Here is a 21430-nt window from a genome sequence, read left to right as displayed (position 1 = left end):
CTCCCTACCTAAGGCTGGCTTTACCAAGCACAGCTTTACATAAGCTCAGGGATAAATCAGGAGCGATCCTACTGCACCAGGTACCCCCCCAGCAATGGCAATAGCCTCCACAGCAGAGTTCAGCCCTCATGGCTCCAGCTGAGCTGCTCAGGACCTGGTGGAATGGTGACCAAGACATCCATCAGAGGCAGAGCCCTTCCAGCACCACTACGAGTGGCTCCAGAAAGGAGCAGGAGCAGCCAAGAGCACCCCAGCAGACCCCACAAACCAAGGCAGAGCCGACTCTGGCTCCTCACAGCTCACACACAGGGTTGGATAAACAACAGGCACCAGGCTGTGTCACAGGCACAGTCCTGCCTCCTCTCCAGCAGACCTGGACAAGCAGTAAGGAAGCAGAGGAGCAGAGCCCCTTAAAAAACCCAAAGCTGCTGCACTAGGGAAGCACAAAGAGGGGAGGGGAGGGGTTTGTGAAGTTCCCAGAAAGGAGACTTGGGGATCAGGGACAAAGAAAGATGTTAAGATTATGCATATGTTCTTCTTGTGTCTCCCAGGAGTCTCTAGCTTTGCATCCCAAATTATTCCAGTTCTTCATTAGTCTCTCTTTATCCCCTGCTCACCAAGCAAGCCAAAATGTCATCCAGTTGTCAAAAGCTAGCACATACACAGTGCAAAAATGTTTGCTCCCTCATGCTCAGTCTCTGTGCCAGAAAGACTCACTGCACCTTTTCTTCTCATTCCTTATTTTAATTCCCCCAATTGACACCATTTGGAGGGGGCATTGTTGCTTCTGCACAGCCTGGCTCCATGCATTCCCTCCACCTCTCATCACCTGGAGACACATGGGCCTTTAGAAAAACTCCCCACCAAAACCTAGAGACTTCTCCCACACGGTGCTCACCATCCAAGGAAACTGGTCTGGCTTGGAGAATAACATCCTAAATTCACTAAGAAATAATTCAAGCCCTTCAGCACAGAGGTCTGGCCCTGGGTCAGCACAAACCCATGGGTTGTGTTTTTAGTGCATCTGTGGAGCAAGACCAACATGCACCCACCCACCCCAGAGATCTCCATCACAGGGGAGCAGGGCAGCTTCACAGCCATTGCAGCAAGGGCACCCTTCCCCAGAATTCCCAGGCAGCAGAGCTCCCTTGGCCCTGGAGGAAGCACCAGCCATGAGGAAGGAGCAGCAGAGCTGCTAAAGGCAGCCATGGGACAGCCCAGACCCCTCTGGCAGACACACCAGCCTGGCAGTGAGCCCTTGCAGAGGACAGGCAGCTTCTGCCACCCCTGAACTCTGCAAGCAAAGCAGGAAAGCCTGGCAAGGTGGGACCAAAGGGGCTTTGGCAACTGATCTGCACAGTAAATTAGGTTTAAAGGAGGGGGTGGCATAAAAGGGCCATAAATGCACCACAGAGATTGATGCACAGCCCTGAGCTGTGGTTACAATCCCGTGATCCAGACGGCTCCATCAATCACCACTGCACCCACTAAACTCTGCTCTAGCTCTGGGAGCAGTTTCCCTGGAAAATGGCTCATGTTTCTAGGATTGCCAGGTCTTTACTTTTTGGTTTCTCCTCTCTCACCCTTTTTTCTCCTTTAAATAAGCAATAAACTTATCAAAGTCCTGATGTTTTCTTATGGCCCCAGCCCTTCTCACCTTCCATGATGCCCTTCTCCCCAAGGGGCTTTCAGTCTCTCCCACTCTAAAATTAATTCTAGAGCGATTACAGAGGAGTTGTATTCCATCTGTCTCTAAAAGTGGGGTTTGTGCTCATATTGTTTGTCAGTGACACTCTATTGCCACAATTACCACTGCTATTTTATCTCTCTCTGCCTGTAATGCTGATGAGAGAGAAGCAAACTGTGCTGGTTTTTAAGCTGAATAAGTCACTTAAATACATTTATACCCCCAGATCACAACATAAAGCATGAATCTAACCATCTATCATGCACTCACTTGATATGAATGCTCACCATGATATCAGGCAAAGCAATCTCAAGAAAAGCACGGGATGATTTGAGCTGCAGCTGCCTGCAAGCATTTGACAAGGGTATTAGATGAAAAAAATTCAAAAAAGGGATGAAGCATCTCACCTAGATGTGGCTTTTGCTGGGCTGATTTCAGAGGGAAAGCAGGGACTTGACAAACTCCTTGGTAGATTTGCAGCTATGCTTGTAATATTCTGAACCAGCAAGGGATTGCCCAAGGCTTGGCATTGAAACTGGGTTCCTTTCTTGACAAATCAAAGAGAAAAAATGCCCAGAGCCAGGATGCTTGGCATGGGGGACCTGGCTCAGGTTCTGCCTGCAAAGCATCTCCCAGCTGCCTTCCCCAGCTTCACTCCACTGCCCTGTCTGTGCAGCAGGGCTGGGGGCCTGTCCTCATCACTGCTGGGCCAAAAGCTGGGAGATAACTGGGATGATGATTGGATCCTGCACACCTGAAACACTTCTCTGAGGGGCTCTGCCATAGGGAAGAAATACCTTGTGCTTCCAGCTGCCTGTCCCAGATGTGATGCAGTGTCTGAGCAGGGCTGTTTTGATGTGGTTGGTGCTGGCTCCTCTCCTTGTAGTCTTCATCTGGACTGTGCTAGAGAAGGGTAAAATACCATTACAGACCTCACCATGTCTGGTCCTAGGCAAGAGCCTTTCTCCCAGCAGGAAATTAACACACCTTTATTCCAAATTCCCTTCTCCCTCAGCTTGAGTCCAACACAAAAACAAGGAAGATGCCATGGTGTGAAAGCTTTGTTGCCTTTCTCTTCCTCACAGGTGCTGAGAGAGAAGAGGGATGAAGGTACCACACAGTCAAGCTGGAGACAACACTTCAGCCTCTCCTCCACTCTGAGGATCTCTGCTCCCAAAGCCTGCCTGTTCCCTGAGTAACATTCTGCCTGCAGCACATCACTCTGTGGGCTGTGCTTGAAATGTAGGCATTTCCTCATGGAAGTATTTTGCAGCAATCCCAGCCTTACTGTTTTTCCTAGACTCAAATAGAAGCCAGCAAAGGGTTGATTTTTCCCCCAGGATTGCTGACTGCTGGCTGTCCCATCAGGCATCTGCCAAAGGTGGTTTCCCAAGGCTGCCCTGCACTATCCCAGCCCTAGGGAAAGACTTTTCCCACACTCCACTTCATGGTAGGCTTAAGTAAACTCCACTGGCTTCTCAGCAAAGCTGGCTTGTTCTGGTGAGCTGGGGAAGAGGGCAGGAGAGGGGCACTCTGCAAAGTCCATGCATGCCCAGGCTGGGGGTAGAGGTGACAGGAGGGAACTGGACAGGTTACAGGAGAAAGCTGTTTTATCTGATATCAGGAGGCAGGATGGTATCACAGACCCCAGTGCTCCTTTGCACTGTAATCAGGTGAATTTTAGCTGAATATATGGCACAAAAAGTCTCAAGTTACCTCAAGTCCAGAAAAAAATTTAAAAAAGAAAAAAATCTCAGTGACCTGTGTTGCCCATGGTGCTCACAGAGCACCAAAGATGGTCACTGCATCATGCTTTGCTTCTTCTCTAAAATTCGTCTCCAACCCAGGCAGAGCAGATGCCTGCATAAAGGCAGAGGCCAGACCTGGGGTACAGCAGTGGATTCCATCCCTCTTTCCCCAGGCAGACCTGGGGCTGTTTGGATGCATCAGCTCAGGGACTAGAGGCAGCCAGGGGCAAAGTGGGTGCAGCCCAGGGACACAGGATGGTGCTAAGGAAACCAGAACTGGAAGCACATGGAATAAAAGAAAGTGAAAAAAGGAAGGTTCCAGCTGCAAAACTTGATCAAAGCCCAGCAGAAATTTGCAGGCTGCCAGTGAAGGGAACAGGGAGGGGAGAGGCACTGGGGACAGAGGGCTCTGGAGTTGGCTGCCAGCTTGCACTAAAGAAGATAGGAAAGAAAAAAATAATCAGTTATCCCTCAGCCTGAAGTAAATTACAAGACACATCCCTCAAGAGCACAAGGTGAAGCTCTTGATCAGACAAGCGATGCTGGCATGTAATTCCCCTTGATATCAGCTGATTTGAATTTTAGTGCTTGTGAAGGGTGCATGAGTGACAGCTCTGGAATCTGCAGGCATCTGTTCCTGTGCAGGAGCAGAGCACACAGCCCTAGGCATGAGCATCCCCATGGTAGTTCTGCTGCTGGTGGAGCTGCAGGGAAAGGTGGCACATCTGGGGAAGGAGGACAGAGCTCATCCCTTGCTCCATGCAGCCCTGTACACCCCACCAGAGCTGGGCACATGGGGCCTGTTGGTGCCTTGTGAACACGAGCAGTTGCCTCATACTACACAAAATTTTAAGTTATCCATGGAAAGGATAAGATCTCCCAGGGTTATGGATCCCATTCTTCTGACACCTATCCACATGAGATATCCACCTACCCACGAGAGCTGGGTGGGAGCTGCAGAAGTAGAGGAGAGAGCATATTCTGACACCAAACCAGTACAAAGTAGACTTCTGGACATTCATTCTCCCTTCACACCTCCCCACAGCAGGATCAACCATGGGGTCTACCAACAGCAAAACCCACCAGAAACACCCCCACCACCAGAGCCCCCAGAGTCTTGTAAGACAGAAACACCTCATTGCTGAGGATGACCCTCAGTGTTTCCATCCAGGCTGCTTATCCTGAGTTACTGACCAAGGGGCAGCTATTCATAGAATTCATTGAGTTGGAAGGGACCCATCAGGATCATAGACTCCAGCTCCAGGCCCTGCACAGGACACCTCAAGAGTCACACCACATGCCTTGAGAGCATTGTCCAAACACTTCTCAAACCCTGTCAGGCTTGGTGCTGTGACCACTTCCCTGGGGAGCCTGTTCCAGTGCCCAGCCATCCTCTGGGTGAAGAACCTTTTTCTAAACATTCCCTGGCTCAGTTTCATGCCATTTCCTTGAGCCCTATCACTGCTCATGAGAAAGAAGAGATCAGTGTCTGCCCCTGCTCTTCTGCCCACAAGGAAGTTGTAACTGCAGTGAGATCCCCTCTCAGTTTCCTCTTCTCCAGGCTGAAGAGACCAAGTGACCTCAGCCACTCCTCACACGGCTTCCCCTCCAGACCCTTCCCCACCCTTGTGGCCTCCTTCAGATGTTCTCTAACAGTTTAATGTCTTTTCTATATTGTGTCACCCAAACTGCCCCCAGCACTGGAGGTGAGGCTGCACAAGGCAGAGCAGAGCAGGACAATCCCTCCCTTTCCTGGCTGGCCATGCTGTCCCTGATGTTCCCCAGGACACACTTGGCCTCCTGGCTGCCAGGGCACTGCTGACTCATGCACAACTTGCAATCAATCAGAACCCCCAGGTCCCTTTCCAGTGCTGCTCCCCAAATTTTCATTCCCCCATCTATACACACAACCCCATCCCAAGTGCAGAATCTGGCACTTGCCCTTGTTAAAAATCATACAGTTAATGATTGCCCATCTCTCTGATTTGTCAGGGTCTCTCTGGCCTAGGAATGGTTTGCATGCCATCAACATTCAATATGAATGGTGAAATTCAGAAAACAAACAAAATAAAAGGAGATTTGGATTCATTAAGCCCACACCATTTTAAAAGCAAAGTAAAAATTGGATCTGTTTAGATGCAACCCTCACTCATGTGCCCAGGCAGAAATCTGTTGAATTCTGTAACCAAAGTTCACTTAATTGCTCACTTCTTCCAGTTAATGCACATCACTCCTCTTCTGTGCTGCATACCAATTGAAACAGCTTTTCTGCAACAAGGACAGCAGAATCCACTCTAAAACCAAGCCACAACAGAGTTGCTCTAAAGAATTTTGAAGGTAACTTTGGCAAGAGAAGCTGACTAGCAAAGCTGCTGCAAATTCAGGAGTGCTGCAAGCATCAGGAGTTAGCAAATAGCTCACCACTGAGCAAATAAATCAATGCAGGGCTGTTAAAAAAGTCTGGTCCAAGACATTTCAGGTCTGCTTGTCTTTTTCCTCTACAGCACCTGAATCAGCAAGGGACTTGGCAATTTCTGAAGACTTGTGTACACTCAGTTAAAATAACACTCCAGTGATGAGTTTTCCTAACTGGCCAAGAGGGAATACCTCTGAACAATAGCACAGAAATTGCACAGGAGGAGGTAGCTCAGCTGGGGGCTCAGAAGCAAGAATATTTATTTCCCAAGTAACTCCCAGAGTTTGCCCTGTCATTCAACAACATCATGAGGTTCTGAACTTCCTTCATCAAAGGCCCTGCAGAGAGGCACAGCCTTTACAGAGCAAAACCAAACCCTTCTGAGGATTTTACCAAATTTGCAAGTTACCACCCTTTGGGTAGCACCCCTCAAGTTTTTTGCTCATGACCTGCCCTGACTGCAAAGTAAAACAAGCTTACTTAAACTGCTGCTTTGGGCACCTTTTGATTTGAAGTGAGAAAGATGGTTTAAGCAAACACATTTTACTCTGCAATTGGGGACAGCTAAGTACCTGTGGTCAGTTCCTGCAGCTCAGCTGCCACAGAATAGCTTTCAGCGTGACCACATGAATATCATAGCAATCCTAGAAAACTGTGCTTCTGGCAGAAGCTGGGCACAGCATTCTAAAAATTCTTATTTATTCTTTCAACAAAATATGCATCTTTCCTCCAGAAACACTCTGTTAGGATAGAATTTCAGGCTGTTAATGGAGAGGGAAGACAGGAGGTCACATTGATCAGTGTCTGTATTCTTTGTAGGAAAGAATGGTTAATCAGCTGCATCCCAGGGTGATGCCAAATATACCACTCCCTTAGTACTTTTGCTTTTATCATCCTATGGTTCTCAATAAGTCTGAGCTATCACTGAATTTTGCCACTACACAAACATGCTTTGTTTCTACAGGGACACTTGGAAAATTAAGAGGGATCAACAAAAGTTGCAAATACATACTTCACTTGAAGCGCATTCAAACCCCATGTAGAGATTCTCATTTCAGATTAAAATGGCTTTAAATTACTGCTTAGTCTTCTGCCAAGAAAGAGCCCTGAGAAATGGCCCTTGCTGTGAAGCACTGTGAAGTTTAAATCAGTTTAGACTGGCTGAAATCGTAGTTTTTATATCCACTTCACACCTGGGCATATTAAAGTGCCCACCAGCAGAAAGGGAGGCTCCTGGCCACCACGCAAGGAAACTCAGATCTGTCAAGATCCATTTTGCAAATATAACATCTTTCAAAACAACTTTTTCACTTTTTTTTTTCCCTGGGTTTTGGGTAAGCTGAAGATGTTACCACCAAAAAAACCAAAGAACAAAAACCAAGCGACAGAAACAAAAAAAAACCAACCCACAACTATCAACAAAACCCCCACAAAACAAAACCAAAAACACCACCACCACAAAGAAGCCAACTTATCTAAGAGACTCTATACACCTCTGATGAGATTGATAGGTTTTTAAACCTACTGAGGTCTGAAGAGGGACTAAAAGTTTCAGTAAACCTTCACAGCTGCTCCACCTGAGGGAGAAAGCAAGCTGAGCTGAAGGGTCAGGCTTAGAGGGGGCAGCTGCTTTGACCTCAGCCACTTGCAGTGTGTCCTACAGGTCCTGCCCTGCTCCCTCACACCCTCAGAGGCTACAGGCACAGATTCAGCTTCCCTCTGGAAAACAGGGCTCTCAGACCAGCCCAGGGGATGAGAGCCTGACATCATTCTGTATGCTGAACAGCACAAGTTACTGATCTGTGTGAGGCTGCTTACAAAGTACCCAAGTAGGGAAGAGAAAGAGCATCAAAATCAAGTGTCTGCTTTTGGAAATGCACTAAACACACTAAAAATACACTCTGCTAGAGGAGATGGCACAACAGCTAAACCACCAGCAAGGAAAATAATACTCAATTGTTAAAGTGCCTAAATACAAATATACAGGATTTAGAGACTCTAATTTGGGTAAAGATGGTTGGGATGGGCCAATTTTCAGGAAGAGGCATTAACATTTCAGAGATGGCAGGCACTGCTTTTGCTGCCCAGCTTCTCTTTTTGACTCCCCTGCTACCTCTGCCCTCTGTTAAGCTCACGTGGGCAACAGGGAATAAGGCAAGAGGATCTCTTTCTCTGCTCTATCTTGCAACTTCTTTAGGACACAGCAGTGTCACACCAAAGGTACAAAGCAGCACCCTGAGACCAGGCACTGTGGACTCACACAGTAACTGAAAACCCACCTGCAGGCAGTGCTCTGGGCCATGCTGCTGGATGCCTCTGGAACAGCTCCTTGTTTGAAAGCTCTGGGAGAAAAACCTTTCACCTTCTTCACCTGAGCTTTCTAGACCCACAGATCCCTTTTCTGGCAGTGCAATCCATCCCTCTTCATCCTGTGGGCAGCTTGGTCTTGGGCAGCACACAGGAGACAGCACTGAAGTTGCTCCTGTAGGGCACAGCAGGCACCAGTGGCTCCCTGAAGGACAGGACAGCCCAAGGAGCTGAGCTGCAAAGCTGAGCTTGGTAAATGTGCCCAGGGGGAGCTGAGCAGGGCCCTCCAGACCCATCAGTGCCCCAGGGACCAGCACCTGCTGCTCCCCTCACAGCAAAGCCTCTGCTCTGTGCTGCTGGTAAAAGTCTGCACATGCCAAGTTCTCAGCCCTTCTCCCTGCCTCCCCAGCCTGTCCTGGGGTTTGTAGATCTCAGCAAAACAGAGTCTGAGCTGTGCCCTGGTTTTCATTGCTGTTGACTCAAAGGGTTCCCAGATTTACAGCAGCAGGACATGTTACTGGGTGTGTGAATCTGATGCTCCAGACTCCCAAAGCAAGGGTAAATTAAGGACTGGATTCTTGTGTTTTGTCTTTCATAGCTGACAGGTGATCCCAGAAGGGTCATGGTCCCACATTTGAACTTTATAGTTCAGTGTACAGTGTCTTTTTTGTTTCCTGCTCAGGCAATACACTGAACACAGATCTGCCAAACAAGATCAGACAGAGCTTAAGTTTGATGTGAAATTACTTAAAATATTATCTACATACTGCAAGAGCTCTGAAAGTGAAAAATATTACATAATTTTCTCACTGAGAAAGGCTCCAGGATAGATTTACTGTGCAAGCTCCAATCCAAAGCAATTAAAAGTGAAGAAATATTTCCTCTAACTTAAGTGTCATGGATCATAGCCCTTCACCTCCATCTTTTCACATATCTTTACAGGAACAAGAAGTTAAAGATATACTTGCTACATCTTGCACAGACTGGAATTCAATTAACATTTTTCTGCAACAAAACTTAGAGAAGCACTTCAGAGCTGCTGCTCACAATGCAGAAGCAAGTGAACAAATGATATTCTCATTAGCGCTCTGCCTTTCCCTGCTGTGCAAGCCAAATCCTTGAACACTAAAAGCACCTCAGCATCAGCTGGGTTCACAGACATCCAGAGCAATTTTTCAAGCTCCCTGACTTTTATAGACTGGGGGGAAGGGATTTGGTGTGCTTTAATCCGTTCTATTATATGAACTCAGAAATGGTTTTCTCTCTCTAGTACTATAAATTAAACTGGCTGCAGTTATTTTATTCCTGATTATGCTGAAAGTTACTGGCAATAATTTGATGACTATATTTTATTGTCTTTTTTTTTCTTCTTTTCCAAATTAACATGTGAATTTAGTTTCTGTGGAAGTAAGTAAATAATGCAACAAAATTGAAGATAGTAGCCAACACATTCACATCTTGATGCCTGAAATTGTGGATGAACAAGTACAAGCTTCTTTACTTTGTAGGTGAAATTTACTGTATTCAACTCCCAGCTCTTTAGGCTGGAAGAACATGTTGAACGAGAAAATCACATTATTTTTCAGTCCCCTACATATTTTTTTGAATCTACACCTTTTCGATGCAAGTGAATTTACCTTTGCAAGTCTTTAGATAAATACCATCCCAACCATTTTAAAGACAGGTCAAGACTAATTTACAGAAAAGCTTCTTACTCGTGCTGTACAAGCTATTATTTAGTACAGCTAAAGACAGAAAAGTATCCATTTTACTACTGCACTCATAAAAATATATGAAACTAGGGAACAAATTCCATCTGCTTGGCTTCCCCTCCTTTCTCCTGACCACTGAGACAATTTGTCTCCTAAACCCTGGTAACAAATAGAGAAAAAATGAGACCACACTGGTGAGGCCACTCCTCAAGTGCTCTGTCCAGTTCTGGGTCCCTCACCCCAAAAAAGACATTGAGGGTCTGGAGTGTGTTCAGAGAAGTGTAACGGAGCTGGGGAAGGGTCTAGAGAGTTCTATAATGAGCTGCTGAAGGAGCTGGGGGGCTCAGCCTGGAGAAAAGAGAACGCTCAGGAGTGACCTTATCATTCTACAACTACCTTAAAGGAGTTGTACCTGGCAGAAGCTGGGGCTCAGCCTCTTCTCCCAGGTAACAAGTGACAGGCCAAGAGGACATGGCCTCAAGCTGTGCCACGGGAGGCTCAGGCTGGACACCAGGAAGAATTTCTTCACAGAAAGGGTGGTTAAGCATTGGAACAGGCTGCCCAGGGAGGTGGTGGAGCCACCATCTGCTCAAGAGTGGCTCAAGAAATCACTGGACATTACACTTAGTTCGCTGGTTTAGTTGACATGCTGGTGTTCAGCCAAAGGTGGCACTGGATGATCTTTTCCAACCTGAATGATTCTGGGATCCTGTGGGAGATGTACACAGACTCAGATTACCTCTGGATGAGTTGGGGGCACATTGTACATTTTGGAGTGTAATACATCAATAGCTTCTCTAGAGAGTGACAGGGTTCTTGGAATCCAACTGTGCTTCCAGTTCATGTGAATTAATAAATGTGTCTTTGATGATTTATTTCAACACAAATTACTTGCCAGTGTAAGCACAGCAGAATCCAGCTCCAGGCAAGATACTTGGGACTTTAGAAAATACCAACTTCCAAAAGCTTCAGTAAAACCTACTTGGGATTCCATCAGACTCAAGTGCCCATGTCAGTTATTGTCAATTATTCCATCTATAAGGACATGTCAGATACACAAAAGACACTATTCTGACTGCATGACTGCCCTAAAATGATAACTTTAGCATAATGCACTTGACAATGAGAAAAGCAATAACAGCTATTTTGGGGACAAAAGAAAAATACAATGGATCTGATGACTAAGTGTTCTGGTCCCCAGTGTAAAAGCAAAGTAGATCCCTGTCGTATTTAACTTGATTCTTTTGAATTAAACACTTCCATTAAAGTTTCCCACAGTAGCTTTAATATTTAATTATGTATTCCACCAAAGAAAAGAACAAAATCTTTGCAAAGGGTTTTTTTGGGCTTTTTTTTTTCTGGATGTGAAATATTTATCAGCATATCTCTTTGGACAAGTATTTTTATCCCCCAGGCAGGGAAAAAAACTTCCACGTTCAAATCGGTTTCAAAACATTTTATTTTACAGCTTGAAAGTTTTCTATACTTCAGCACCTCATGCCGTGACTTTGTTATTTCACTTGTTAATGAATGGTAATTAAATCTCTTTTGGCTGAAAAGGTTGGAGGGCTCCTGCTGTATTACAAAAACAATTTCTGAAAGTTACAAAAATGCCCAAGTGTCTAGAAATTAAAGCATAAAGTTTGCCATGTTTTGAGTCCAAGTTTTAATCGCTTGGAAGGATTTGTGGGGGAGAACAGCACGTCCCAGTGAGTGTGCACAGTCCCCCCAGATTGAACAGACATAATTATGTCACTTTGTATCTACCAGAGTAAACACAATCCTGGTCTTAATAATGTACATTGTGGCCACAAACTTCCTTGATCTTCCTAACAACTGTAGCTAACACTGCATAAACCCTATTATACACTACCTACACAGAGAACTGCTACATATGTACATCTAAGTAAAGACTTGTTAATTTTGCATTTGCTCAGCAGGGCTTGAAACATCAGCCTATTAATTTTTCTTCTTTTCTGTATTCTCATTTCTTTCAGGTGCTTTGAGTCAGAAGATAAATGGAGTGTGTGCTCACAACTGAGGTAGATAAAAGAGAAATAACTACATATTAAGGCATTTTGTGGCATTACAGTGCTAAACAGAGACACAATATTGATGAAATATCTCCACTATCCATTTACACCTGTGCAGGCATCTGCTGGCCTCAAATGGGCAGATTTGGTACACAGATTGTAAAAAGATCTATGTTAATTCCAATTTAAAATGTAAAATATATAAATGCAACATAAAATGTAATTCCAGTGTAAAAATGTGTTTGATTACATGCAATATACCATTTTTTCTTGAAGGTGATACAGTGATTTCAGTAGATTCTGAATCTCTTTTAAAATTACAGTTTCTCAAACAAGAAACTGGGAACAGGAATGCAACTAGATGAGTGCATTCCTAGACTGCAATTTTGGGAATGGGTTTGCTTGAAGGAAAGCCCCCAAAGCTAAAGTGAGGTACATGAGTCTTGAGGGGTGGCAATTTTGTCCTCATATGAATGCTGGATCGCTCCTTCTCCCTTTAAATAGAAACAAAGAAACAGAAAATTCATATTTCATTCTGCAGCAAAGAGATATTTACAAACTAAGGAAATCTGTGTCCTCCAGAGTTTCTTTGATGCAACCACGTATCAAGAGATCATTAAAAAGTGTTGATTAAAGCCTGTTAGGCTAAACCTCCAAGACTAGGTGTCTGTTTGGATCTAATTACAAAACCACTGATGGAGTTTGGAATTATTAAAAATTAGAAATAATTGAGCTTTCTTTGTGCTACTCCCCAAAATGGTCAGGGCACCTCATTAGAGCAAGTATGTACATGAGCTCCATGACTTCAGATTTCTAATCACCATCCTGTCCTAGCTGGAATATTCCTGTTTTCAAACAAACGGCTACATTCATCAAAGGCACAATGGGGAGGGTTTTTTCCTTTGTTGAATTTTAATGAATATATAGTGCTATCTGTCTTCACATTTTAAAAAAGTTCCAGCAATAATTGCCCTGTCTGTGACATTTGCAGAAAGCTAGCAGTGTGCTGTAGGTGCACTGACAGCCCCAGGGAGCTGCTCCATCTGAGAATCCAGGAGGTCTTGACTTTGATGTTCTCAAGAGAAGGGAACGAGGGTTAGCTGGTTCCACTCTCACAAAGTTGGGGAGGTAAGCAGAGCACTACAAAGATGAAGGGCAAAATTCCAGCCTCACTGTGATATACCTGGATGCTTCAGAGAGAGGCCCTCAGATACTTAAGATTAACCAAGTGAAGCTTTATGAACTTCTAGTTTATCATAACAGCGGAAGTCTCAAGGCTTTACAAAAAAGGTCAGTACCATTACTTTATTTCACAGTCACTGAGATTGAAAAACTAATGTGAGTAGAACAACACTTATACAAAATCTAGCCTTCTCACATGAGCATCTTTTCTCAGTCCCCACCAAGGGAAAAGAAAACACTTCTGTAATTATTACTTTTTAGTAACTGTTAGGATAGGAAGAAGTTCAGAGAAAGTGTGTCAAGATGTCTAGTTATGCATCCTTTTCCAAACTTGACCTATACAGAGGTAGGAGAATAGCAAAAAGATGGCATAGATGAACTTAACAACAAAAACCATTTATAACTGGTTTTAATTGTATCAGTGTAGCCCTAATGGATATGCCAGCTGACAGGACTAACATTCTGTATTTAGATGGCTTATCCCATCTCACCATTGGGCTTCCAAGTCTGGGGTGAGAAAATGATCCAGAATCCATGCTAATTTTTTCCTCATGCTCCCATAGAGACAACAAACAGATGTGCTCATCAGTATGGAAAATTCTATGCAACCAAATACTATAATATATTATGCAGAAGTAATGTGCAACCAGCCACGTGCAAAAGCTCCCAGTTACTACTGACATCCCTCAGTGCAGTTATTTACATATATGGGACTGCTGGATTAGGTCTCTAGTGTGGATTTAAGCTTCATATTTTCTCACAAATCCTTATCAAGATCAAAATGGGATCCGGGTGGTAGAAGCAACTAGGAAAATAGTGATGCAGAAAGGGTTCAAGGTGCTGAAGTTAAAAATAGGAAGAGATAGAACAAGAACAGCTAAGACAACTGGGAAAAGCAAAATTCAGAATCAGAGAGCTGAAAAAGAGGATTTCAAACTCTCAACCAAAATCTTAAACTGCATTTTCATTTTTAACACAAAACAAAGCTAAATTCCCATTGTCACTATATTCCTTCAGCATCGCATGCAAAGCTGCATTTCTTCAGTACCACGATGTTAAATCACAAGTCAAAGCTATCTTGTGCAAATCAATAAAAGCTTTAGATGATAACTTTGTGTAAGGTTATCCAAGAGTATTAATTCTGTTTCATACCAGGGTAGTCAATAATGTGGTTAATGCTGTGGTCCTGACAGGATCCTCTTTTTATTTGCAAAACCAGCTACATTTATTTCAGACATGATGTTAACATTAGCCAGCAAGACAGAGAATCAAGTCAGTGGTTTTCTGTCAGCTGGGATTTAGAGATATCTGAGGCTGTATGAATCAAATGGCCCTGGCTCTTTGGCCAGCATCCACACAGCAGGCACTGCCTGTCCAGCCCTGCCTGAGGCAGCAGGGGTGTGGGATGGCTGGATGGCAGGGAAGAGGGCTCCTTGGGGAAGAACCTAACTGCACAACAGGTTCTCTCTGCTGCAGAATGCCAGCAATGTGTCCTGCACACCTGGGAGGCTGGAGAAGGAGGGCTGCACAAGGTTGTTTTCCCTTGCCAAAACAAAGCACAGCCCAGAGACAGCAGAAGTTGCAGTCACCCAACAGGCTCGACTGTGGTATAAAGCAGTGAGGGGCAGAGGAGAGCAAAGCCCAGCACCACGCCTCAGCTGCCACAAGACAGGAAAGGTGAAAGCCAGGGCTGGCAGCACAGTGCTTGTGCCTTCTGAGGCTCTGGTGGGGGCCACAAGATGATGCCAGCCTGCAGAAGCACCACTAACAGTACCTGAATATGCTTCCAAATCACAGATGTCACAGAGACACCAATGCTCATCAGACTACTGGCACGATTGCCCAAAAGAACAACCTGACAAGCTGCCCCAGTAGCAGGTATTTATCCTGACCCTATAAACAGTGTATCCAGCACTAAATGACTTTCAATATGAAATTTCTTTCGCTGTATAGCAAGCCCCTGTTCAGCTACTGTCAACTCTCACAGTATTTTTTTTTATTTTGAAGCAATTATGTCCTTAACAATGGAGTTTCTATGACAGGAATTATTTCTAGGTGAGATATAACAACAAAATGTTGGTGAACTTCTCATTTTATGAACAGAAAGAGACATAATGCCAGAGTCTGAAATGGCAATGCCAAATCTACTGTGAAGGAGACGTTTAGCTGCTGGAAATGGATTATCAGGCATTAGGGTAGCCTCACATATTGATCCTAATGCTCCAGAAAGGCCATTAGCACTGCACAGCTGCTGCTAATTCCAAACATTAAGGTAACATTATGCAATTTGCAGATAGACAAAAGTCACTGTTTATCACTGATTATTTTGCTAATTTAGTCATCAAATCATTTATTGTCTGAAATTAAGGAAGAATTAATAAAGGCAGCTTTGAATTATATTCAGGAATAGTAGAGAAACATTGGCTTTAGTGTGTGAGGAAGGCACCAGCTGAGGATGGAAATGAATGGAAAGACAAAAGGCTTTCTGTGCATACAGAAAAACTTGGTAACAGATCACGTCATCTGACTGCAGAAATCTGAAATCTCTCGTTAAAGCCCACCCTCAGCACCCTCAGCAAGTTTTCAGATGACAAGCTGAATGGGGCAGTTGACTCACCTGAGGAATGGACGCCATCCAGAGGAACATGGATAAGCTCAAGAAGTGGGACCATGAAAATCTCTTAAGGTTCCACAAGAACAAGTGTGGGGAGCTGCACCTGAGCCAGGGCAAGCCCTGGCATCACTCCAGGCTGGGGCATGAGCAGATGGAGAGCAGCCCTGCCCAGAAGGACTTGGGGGTGCTGTGGGTGAGAGGCTGGACGTGAGCCAGCCACATGCACTCACAGCCTAGAAATCCTGCTGCAACAGGACAAGGGATAAGGGTTTCTAACTAAAGGAGGGTAGATTTAGACTAGATACAAGAAGGAAATTTTCTGTTATGAGGCTGGTGAAAGACTGGCCCAAGTTGCCCAGAGAGGTGGTAGATGCCCCATCCCAGAAACATTCAAGGATGGGCTGGGGCTCTGAGCACCTCATCGGAATGGAGATGTCCCTGCTCATTGCAGGGGGGTTGGACTAGATGGCCTTTAAATGTCCCTTCCAACCCAAACTGTTCTATAATTTTATGCTTTGATGTCAGAGACAAGACACTAATCTGTGTTCTCTGGGCACCATCTTATTGGTATGAATAATTTAACTGGACTGCAGAACGTGTTCAGCAACATCTCTGATGGATGTCCTTGTCCTGGCCATAGATCATGGTAAATCCAGACTAGACTGAAAGAACATGAAGGATAACATTCAGGAAAATAAGGCAACAAAACTGTATCACCTCAATCAAATTTGGCCACATGCTGTTCCAAAGGGTCTAAAACAAAAATCTAGCTTATGCACAAAGTTGTGTAGACAAAACTGCTGTTTTTCCATACTTCTTCTGTTGCTCCTTGCGTTTCTGAGACAGATACTTCTTTTTCACTTCCAGAAGCTCGTTGTTAAGTCTTTCAATTTCATGTTTGTATACTTTGCTCTGTGTTTCACACATAGTCAGTTCTGAGGACAAAACCTAAGAAACAGCAGAAACAGGAGATGTCGCTTCATTTACATATAAGTACTTTTACAAGCACTTCCTCTTTTTATGTTTGATGAAGTAAGACATGATCATTTTCTACCACAATTCTTTTTCCCACTTGATGTTTCATTTGATCTCACCTCTGTTCACCTAAAAACATCCTACAAAATAAAGGTTATGCCATTTAACCATAATACAACATGTAAAATATGCCCCAAGCTTTACGGGAATGGCATTAATAGCTACATTAGCTCTTAATTTCTGGGACATAAAGCTGGGCAAAAATCCAAAGTTAAGGTCTTTATAAATCAGGGAATTATTTTATAATAATGGGGTTTATTCACAGGGATGCACTACTAAGTGGAATAATTCAATCCACACAGGCAAAGTAGTACCAGGCACTGCAAATATGAATACAAAGCCACTTATATGTGAATCTGTAAAATTTTGAAAAAGGAGGAACATGCATAGTGCACCTTCTTTCTTTCAAAAGGGTAATAGCTTGACCTGGCACCCCAAAATGGCATGCATGCCATCATGCTACAGCATGCTGTGCCTGAAATGCAAAGCAGCAATTGACTGCATTAAGGACAAATAAGGACCATGTGGAGAACTTCAAATCACGTTCAGTTTAGCTAAACTCTGGCTTCTATTTTACATTTTCTACATTGTTTTTCTTCTCCATGGAAAGCTAAGATTTGCATAACAGCCTCTTTGTTTCCTAAGGGCCCATCTGCTCCTGCATTTTTTCCTCATGGTTAGTATAGACGTGATTATGATGCAGTGAACAGGAGATGATGACTTCAACAGAGAGAGGAGCTGCAGAAGTAGATGAACTCCTGCGGAGCCTGGTCTCTCATGCAGGCAAGAATAGGAGAAGATGAGCTTATTCATAGAATATCACAGAATTCTATCAAAGAATCACTTTTTAATATAATGCTTTTTAAATGTTCTACAAGATTCTTTTGGAAGCAGGAACTACTCCCTCCAACTGAAGGGGTTAGAACAGGTTCCTCCTGTCATCTCCACAAAATCTGCAAATCTAAATATACATGTACACATGGCAAGAGAAATAACACTAACTTAAGACTGGATTCTCAGTATATTCCCATTAGTTTGTTAAAAAGAAAATAAGATGGCTTTGATTTGCTTCTTAAAGATATTAAAGTTTAAGATAACGGGAAGGAGAATAAGCTGAATGAAAAGCTGGCAGTATCCCAGAATGCCCATGCAAAATACATATTTACAGCATTGTGCTGCTAACTCATATTGTAACAAGACATTTCCTCTATTTTAATTAAACAAAGTAGAACAATGTGCAAAAAAGTTTGTTTGCTGCTCTGTGTGGCACCTTGAGGAGATGCAGTGATAACCCTGCTTTCCTGGTCTAGTGCACTAGGACAGGCACACAGTTAACTGAGGATCTCCCTGCAGCCCCTCTGCCAGGCTGGCAGCCCCTCCCCAGAATGCCCATGAGAAATACATATCTCATGGGATATGTATTTCTCATGGCATAATACAGGGACAGTGGGCACCACTTACTTTGATCTGCTTCCCCTTCTCCCGGAGGATGTTCCGGTACTGCTGCAGCTGCTCCGTGGCCTCGGGCCCAGGCTGCCGGGCCAGCACGTGCCTCAGCTCCACATACAGCTTCTCCTTTTCCTAAGGAAGGGACAAGAGGAGGAGCTCTTATTAAACCACTACAGCAGCAGCACAGCCTGAGAGGAAACCAACCTCACTGAAAATTGCAACTCAGTCAGGAAGGTATTTGGAGAAACAAAGCCTGTGTGTCAGGCTTTCCTCACTAGCCATAAGGCATTTAAAGTTGTTGTGATAGCAATGGGAGAGCTCATTAAGATAAACATCCAGCTACTTCAAACCATGAATGAAATGCTCTTAAACACCATCACCAGCAAGCACTCTCTACCTCAGCACTTACTGGAAGAGTATCCAGGGCCGGGAAATTAATCACTAGAAAATGTGCTTATTGCAATCTTTCTTCTTATGAGTCACATTGCCTTACATTAAGGATCTCAGCTTCGCCCAACAGGATGTGAGCTGGCTATAGAAATGTCAGCAAAGGACTGTACAAAGGAGTTACTTCTTCCAAAGAAAACCCTGCAAAGCCCACGTACACACACACAGATATTTATATATATATAACCTTTCAGTTTAACTGCAGGGGCTCTGGGAAAGGAATTATAAACAGCAACAATTATGACTAGCACAATTACCAAGTAATTTTTGTCATGTGTCTCCTCGTTCTTTATGTTGGAACAGTAATACTTGTGGGAGTTGCATATTGCCATGCCTGAAAAGAAACCACACCATGGATGCACTTACAGCTTTTTGTACTGAAATGCTGCTTTCAGCTGTTTTGAGAGTGTACTTGTTTTTAGTCTGAGGAATAAAGCTCTGAAAAAAGCCACCTTCATAGTTTTGCACATTACAATAGTTTTACTATCTACCCTGGAAAACTAAGATCATTAAATAATACAATTTAGTAAGATCACATCCTTTTTTGGTACTATGAAAACTGGAAATAAAAAGGAGACTAGCAGACAAAAACTGAGGAAGACAAAAATGCCAAGAAGAAGGTAGAATATGTGATTATTTACACTGCATTTGGCAAAGCCCCTTTTAATTGTCTTTTTTATAAGGTCTCTCTACAACTCTTGCCGCAGAATTCGTCTGTTGATGTGGGAAATGGTGCCATCACACCATCTAAAATTGCTACATTTGGTCTTTCACAGTGGTTGAGCCAGGGTTTTCAGAACTGGTTTGCTAATTTGAAGATGTAAAATTTTAGGTGTCCAGTCTTCAAGAACATAAGGAGTGCAGAGCTTTTAGACGTCATCATTTTCTGAAAACTATGAATTACAATGGTCACAAGTTGGGACCCCAAAATGGAATCACTTCAAATCATGCCTTACTTTTGCAAGTGTTGTCCTTAAACTCTGCAGATTACTGAGGAAGAGCTCCCTATAAATGAAATTGTTCACAGTTTATCTATGGAAAAATCAAAACCTCCCGAGTCTCAGACTGAGGTTTGCATAGCAGCAAATACTAAATTGAGAATTCAGTCTGAGTTATTATTCCACTTCATAGTGGTATTACCACTACCAGCTTTTCTTTCTGATGAAGTAAGATTTTACTTCAAGGTAAAAACAACTGCAAAAGAATAATACACCTTGTCCTTGTCAAAATCTGGCCAGTCAATATTAACATTTCAACCCTGAATGTATCATATATTTGATATATTTGTATTTTGTAATAGTAATTTGGATAAATATGGGACAATTGATAGATTGAAGGTCTTAAGTGCAATTGTTTTCCAATTTTTTTCTCTCCCTACCCTCTACAATGGCCAACCAAGCTCTTCAAACACTGTGCAATGGTGTGTATAATAACCTCATTTAGAGACAAAGCATGCAATTCTGCTGTAAGGAGAATCTACTTTATGCAGCAGAGACTCGTTAGGTGTCCAATGTATATTGTATCCATAATCCAACAGAGGCAGAACCAGATGTCTTATAATGCATATCTTGTCCTTCCTTGCTGAGCACTGTCCATCTCTTTTACAACTAGTCAACTAATTTGTCACTGAGTTAGAAACACCATATGTCAGCAAATCATTAAAAGAAAACCCTGGATACTTCTCTCTTCCTCATCAGAAGCTTGTATTCACAGGCTGGCATTTCATTAATTTCTGAAATTTTACCCCAGGATCCAAAAAATAAATTAAAAATAAAATAATTAATTTCAATTAATTTAAAAACACCGACCACAAGAGTAAATCTATGTAAGTCACAAGGTGCATTGGCAAGTACTTCCATCTCTACACATAAGGAATCAGAATTGACCAAGAAAAAAATATCAGCACAAATTCATAAAGAAAAACTTTGTTTTCTGTAATAGATTAAGTCAATCTATTATGACTGGGTTTCTTTGGCTCATCCCAAACTTCCTTCCCTCACATTTCCCTCCATCCTCACACCAGGCTGCCATCACAACACACATCTTACCACAGTTCTGAGGTTTTGAGATCAAGGACCTTAGAGTCACAAACACACTGGAGGCACAGCTCTTCTTCTTGAGGTGAGGGAAGATCCATCAAATCTCTGCAAACTCGTGCTGTTTAGCCTCCATTGGTAAGAGTAATGCATCTGTGTTCAGATAAGTCTAGGCCAGTAACAAAGCTTTTTATGGGATTCTTCCACCACGAAATTCCCATGGAATTCAGCAGATGCTTGACTGTAGGACTGAGCCCATAACATCAACAAGCTTCACTGGTCTATGACACCAACTAAGCCAAGATGATAGTGGAGAGATGATGGCACATTCATTTTGTGTATGTAGGGCATGCTGGGACACTCAGGCTGAGGATTACAGTTAAATTTCAGGCATTTCAAAAAAGAATTTCAGGACCTCTGTGACCACCTGCTGTAAAAATTCTGCAAATAAAACTGCATATTAGTTTTAGAATAGCCCTTCCTGTCTTAGATTTGTTTCCCAGGGGATCTCTGAGGAGCTCACAGATCTGTCTCTAGGTCCAGCCATTACAGTAATTTTCTTCATCCCTAAGTCTCTCTCCCATTAATTTGGAGAGAGAGGGTGGAGAAGTAAGTGGTGCTTTCACCTAAATTTAACTAGGTGCTGTCTCAGCCATATTCTGGAGTTCTCCTGGCCTGCTTGCTCTACAGCAAATTGAAATAATTTTTTTTTTCTTTTGCAGAAGAGACTGGCTAGCATTTGGCAAACTTCAGTTGATTGTCCA

The 21430-nt window shown here is 43.4% G+C and overlaps 1 protein-coding gene across 1 annotated transcript in view; it reads right to left on the bottom strand.

The window, feature by feature from the left end:
• Window positions 1-12057: 12057 nt before the first annotated feature.
• CFAP58 (cilia and flagella associated protein 58) overlaps window positions 12058-21430 on the bottom strand; it is a 56668-nt gene continuing 47295 nt past the window's right edge. Inside the window, exons 16-18 of the mRNA XM_030241193.2 lie at window positions 18196-18315; window positions 16514-16647; window positions 12058-12397 (exon numbers count right to left, since the gene is read on the bottom strand). Coding sequence (XP_030097053.1) covers window positions 12277-12397; window positions 16514-16647; window positions 18196-18315 — 375 coding nt within the window. The 3' untranslated portion in view covers window positions 12058-12276. The remainder of the gene's footprint in view (window positions 12398-16513; window positions 16648-18195; window positions 18316-21430) is intronic.

Source organism: Serinus canaria, chromosome 6, assembly GCF_022539315.1.
Source record: "Serinus canaria isolate serCan28SL12 chromosome 6, serCan2020, whole genome shotgun sequence".
Lineage (NCBI taxonomy): Eukaryota > Metazoa > Chordata > Aves > Passeriformes > Fringillidae > Serinus > Serinus canaria.
The sequence above is the reverse complement of the archived record's forward strand: the minus strand, read 5'-3'. Positions and strand labels throughout refer to the sequence as shown.